This window comes from Octopus bimaculoides, chromosome 3 (genome assembly GCF_001194135.2).
Source record: "Octopus bimaculoides isolate UCB-OBI-ISO-001 chromosome 3, ASM119413v2, whole genome shotgun sequence".
NCBI lineage: Eukaryota > Metazoa > Mollusca > Cephalopoda > Octopoda > Octopodidae > Octopus > Octopus bimaculoides.
In genome coordinates, this window is record NC_068983.1 from 137,513,005 (window position 1) to 137,518,370 (window position 5,366).

The 5,366-nt window shown below is 36.7% G+C and overlaps 1 protein-coding gene across 5 annotated transcripts in view; it reads left to right on the plus strand.

Moving 5' to 3' along the window:
- LOC106877741 (uncharacterized) overlaps positions 1–5,366 on the plus strand; it is a 13,351-nt gene that overhangs the window by 2,712 nt on the left and 5,273 nt on the right. The window contains exons 2-3 of one of the 5 annotated variants that reach the window (XM_052966577.1): positions 558–825; positions 3,137–3,519. In XM_052966577.1, coding sequence (XP_052822537.1) covers positions 3,241–3,519 — 279 coding nt within the window. In that variant the 5' untranslated portion in view covers positions 558–825; positions 3,137–3,240. Of the gene's footprint in view, positions 1–557; positions 826–1,480; positions 2,641–3,136; positions 3,520–5,366 lie in introns of those variants that run through there. The other 4 variants (XM_052966578.1, XM_014926746.2, XM_014926748.2 and 1 more) reach the window with 4 other exon arrangements.

The window sequence follows — 5,366 nt, forward strand, 5'->3', positions numbered from 1 at the left end:
ATATATATATATATATAAAAACTATGATGCATCTAAGCTAGAAGCACAGGTGTCATGTAAAACTTTAATTAATATGTCAGATGGAAATCAGCTGGGCTCTGATTTTGTGTAACCAGTGAAAAGGAAGGTAGATAAAAGGGTTCAGTGAGGGCTCTTGCAGGCTTTCAGAAAATCGAACTATTAGATCTATCAGATGCATAAGACTATCTAACTGTTGAATATTATAGATTGTTCAGTTGTCCGGAGGTGGTACAATTTGAATGAAATAACTGAAGTAAGCCAAGGTGAACTTAGAAGAAAAGTGGTTTAGTAATTTCAAAATTGTCACAGGACTTTAAGGAATTTAACTGATTCTGAGCCTGCTGAAGCTCACAAAAGTCAGTTTAGTCATGTATAATCTCCTTTAGATGTATTGCTTACTCTTCTGATTAGATTATGGATTAACATAATAAAAGAAGTCTTCTTGATAAAAACCACTCAACCAATTGCCCTCACTTTCAATGTCTGAAAGGTGAGAAAACTTTCTTTTATCATGTTGAATTTCTTTCCTTTCTCAGTGATTACCGGCACAGTTTCCATACAACCAGATCTATTGGACATCTGCTCCCGCTTAATACGCTCTGATCTCTCACTCTTGAGAACTTTGGTGTAAGCAATGTTGTTGCCATTGACATCAGCAAATACTTCAAGTGAAAACTACTTAAGTTTACTCCTATGGACTGCATTTGTCTCATCTCTAGGACTGAAAATTTCTTTTTGGACTGCCACATTACCAGAAGTGTTGCCAAAGTTATTGACACTCTATCACCTCTGATGTACCTCAAGGTTCGGTTATTTCTCTTATATTCTTCTTTTTGTATTTTAATGATCTACTTGTAGCAGTGTCTAACCACTCTCTCGCACACACATAAATCATTTATGATGAGCGTATCATTCTTCTCTTCAATCTTCTGCATGCATATCACATACACATTGGGACATGGTGATCTACTTCCTTCAGCACACCAAAATGCAATTGTTACAAATATTGAGTAAACAGTCTTGCACCACATCTCCAAAACATCAGCAGCATGCAACTAAACATTTCAAGACACTCAAAGTTTAAATTTCACAGTTTTTGTGTTAACTAAACATGTATAAAATAACATTTGCAAAATTACATCACAAAGTCTTGGATTTTTTGAAGGCAAGAAGGCAGAGGTAAAGTACATGGACCACACCCCCTTTCTGTCTTTTTTTTTCTACAGAAATCCACTTTTCGATTCCAGAGATTCCGAATCTTCCAACCAAAATTGGCATTTCAAAATTCGAAATGGGGTGCGGTCCATGTCCTTTACCTCTGCCGGCAAGAAAATTGTACTGTTGCTACACACATTAGACATCTTAGTCCACATCCCAAAACAATTATTACCTTGCACGCGTTAGTGAAAGCAGGGTATTGTAGTTGCTCATCTTTGTCTGTTTGTGTGTTTGCAAAATTACTGGGAAAAGGCTGAACAGATTTTCATCAAATTTGGCAGAAATATTCATTTGGTAAACGGCTCGGGCTCATTTAATTTTGGTTTGATTATCTTCAAAACTGGCGGACAAGTGAATCAAAATGTTTTGACTCTGCAGATTTTTTGCAAAAGAATTTATGTGCACACAGGGTATGCATTGTTTTGGCATGTTCTCAGCACAAGAACCTATTACTAGCACATAAAAGCGTGTATTATGTGGCATAACTACAGAGGTGTACCCTGACTTGTTTCCCTCAACTTTCAGGAAAACGGGTATCTTTTAATTAAATTTTATACAAATACCTTTGTATATCATTTGAATCGTCTGCGTGTGTATAGATCATGGTGTACCTAAGCACGTATACACGTGTGGGTATATACATAAATATGCGACTGTGTGTGTGTGTATACAGTGATGTATTTGAAGGTTTCGCTTATTTATGAGTTTCTTAATTTCACCGGAGTATAAATACCTATAATGGTGAAAACCGACCCCGACAATCAACCTATCGCAAGGCTCAGCGGGTATCGATCAACCACTCCATCTTGCAGCCACTAAATCAGTATGCTTTTGGCGCGATGGAGACGTGCATTGAAAAAATAAAAAACAAAAAAAAAATAATACCCGGCGAGAAACTCCATCTGCAAAAGGTGTCAGAAGAAAAACCACTGGGAGAAATCCTGCCTCTCAAAAAAAAACTTTCTTTGAACTGGTTTATGACAAATTTTATTCAAACTTTATTTCTGCTCGCCGTCTAATCCGTTAATTAATGTGTCCAACGCCTAAGACACTTTGTTGTATATTATATCCATCGATCAACGTTATTTGACATTAGGCCGCATTTTCGTACTCAGCACAAAATAAGATATTTGTATTTTTATCTATTATTTACTATTGTAGTGTTTCGTTAGAAAACAAATGGTGTTCGCCAAATCAGAAAGATCCGAATTAATGATAGCATATTATGATTCATAATAGTGATACTTAAAATTTTTTTTTTTTTAATTGAACTTACAAATTTCCCGATAAGCAAGTGCTTATATTATTTATATAACGATGATTTACAGTACGTCTGATTCGCCTGCCATCATTGAAAGATGTTGAAAACACTTCTCAAATTCTATGCACTATTTTCTATAAGTATTTCATTTTGTTCACTTTCTTTTTCATAACCATGATTATTATTTGAATAATCATTTATTTAGTCATATGCAAATTTTATGTTGAACTTTCCAAAACAACCTTTGAATTTCTTTGTCAACTCGTATTTTAGCATTTCACTGTAAAACTTGAAATACAAAGTTTTTTTCAACACGCATGATTCTTCACTGAAAAATTGAACAAGAATCTTCATTTTATGTTATTTTTTCTTAATTTTAATTCCAAACCCCTTAACTTAGATCATATTTTTGTATAATTATAAATATTTACATTTAAACTTGGTCACATGCAAATTTCACATTGAAAATCCTCAAAACAACTTCTGAATTGTATATTTACTCGTAGTTTTGTTATTAGTCACCGTTTCCGCATGACCTCCATCTGATGTTGCATAAATAACACCACCCTGTCTTATCCACAACATGACCCTTTGACTTAACCAATCACAGTCCCACTCACCTTGCTCATTTAATAGACATTTCCTTCACGTTATAACATTCTGCGACACAGCGTCTTCTGATTTGGTACAGCCACCGGATAAGGGCCATCGCAGATACAACAATCCTTCGTTCAACATTCATGATGCCTCGATCACGATCTATGAGTGTTGAGCAACGACGGCAAGAAAGTGTAAGAAGAATGCGAAGGTTGCGGGCAAGAGAAACGGCAGAGAAGATTGCAGAACGAAGAACCAAAAACAGAATCAGAATGCAACTGATACGAGCAGCAGAAACTTCTGAAAAGAAATTTAGACGACAAACCATAGACAGAATTAAAAAGCGACAAAAACGGGCAGCTGAAGCTTCACAAGAGACATCAAAACGTATCCAACTGATACAGACAGCAGAAATAAATTTGGTTTGTTTCCTTCTTCTTTTGGTTTGGTAACCTTATTCGGGTAAAAATTCGTGCCTGTTACTTAGCACTCAAGTATACGTAATATAAAATCGACAGGTTATGTTGTAGCTTAATACTGCATTCCCTTTAACGAGGCACACGGCTCCACATCATATGTGCTTGTCGTAGACATCGATAAAGTCTACTTTTAGCTGTCATCCTCTTAGGCTTCTTATCCTCTTTTTAGTCAAACACTTACACAGCTTAATTCAGTTCAATTAAAAAGCATGGGTAAGCAACGCAATGTAAGCCACATTAGAATTGGCGAAAAATTTATCTGTGCACAGGGTATGCATTGCTCCTCTGATGCCTTGTTTTTATAATTCTGTATAGATTCACTTACATGCTACAACTATTACTAGTTTGTTTAGTCCCAGATCAACCATAAGTAAGCAGGCTTTATTAAAAGAATTCTAGATATGATCATCTTGCTTTTTTTTTAATCAGACATAGTTTATCAACTACATCCAATATAGCCTTCCCTGTTTTTAAAGATAATAGAATGGGGTTTAAACTAGCCATATCCGGTCCAAACATTCTACTTATTTTATATTCAGCCATGTAGATTTAACCTCTCACACCTACCTAATAAACAATCACATCTTCAAAATTTCAAAGCTGTGAGGTAATGCATGGTTAATTCAAAGCAAAATGAATAAATAAGCATCAAATCCGACAGAGTAATCCGAATGCTAAAGAGTTAAGAGAGATTTAGCTGCTAATTATAACAGGTTGACTGACCAGAGAGAGAGGCTCCCTCATTGGCTCATTCAATGAGGTGCTCTTTGTTGTCTTGTGTTATCTGTTGGTACTACTATGGTTTATGCTCCACTGAACTAGTAAGCTGTGCTTCACCACTCCTTCCTTTATCATTCTTCTTTTGTCTCACTCTCTAACCATGCACTTTACTCAATCCTCCTCCAGATTTGCAAACCTTTGGATACCTTTCCCTAATCAGGTTTTATCAAGTTGGATATCTATCATGCTGATGACACCAGTATGGGAGGATTCTGCTCTTTCTCTTTCAACTAAATTCTTCAAAAGTCATGCACACCATTTTAATAAGACCTGTTGATGGAGGAATGATGCTGAATGAAAGTTTGAGGTGTATTGTCAATATTGCTAGGACAATAGGTTTTAGAAACTGAAGAAATTAAAATAATATTACATAAAACATGGAAAAATATATATTAGTAAATGGTTTGGTGTTGGATAAAAAAAAAGGTAGATCCTGGTGTGTGTATATTAAAGAATGGAGGAAAGACCTGTATCCAGGCCTTTACAGGGTCTTCTAGAACAATGAAATTGTGGTTAATGTTTCTATTGAGCAGTTGTAAGTCAATGGCTTCAGAGGAAAAAAAAAAAAACGTGCTGAGCAGGAATTTGCAGAAGGATAACATTCTGGGGGAGAAGTGATTAGGAATAGTGGTCGGTGTGGTACTTTATGAGGGCGGAAAACAATATGGGTGAGGTGGTGAAAAGATGAGTGAGTTGGGATACCTTTGTGAAGGTTGCATGAGATGAGCCATCTTCTGTAGTAGCAGTAAAAAAAAAAAAAAAGACGGAGAGTGGATATTATAACACGAGGTAGGCCCAGGAAGACATGGGCTGAGGTGGTGAGGCAAGACCTTCGTACATTGGGCCTCACCGAGGCGATGACTACTGACCGAGACCTTTGGAAATGTGCTGTGCGTGAGAAGACCCGGCAAGCCAAGTAAGATCGTTGCCAGTGCCCCTGGACTGGCTCTTGTGCGGGTGGCACATAAGATGCACCATTTTGAGCGTGGCCGTTGCCAGTACCGCCTGAC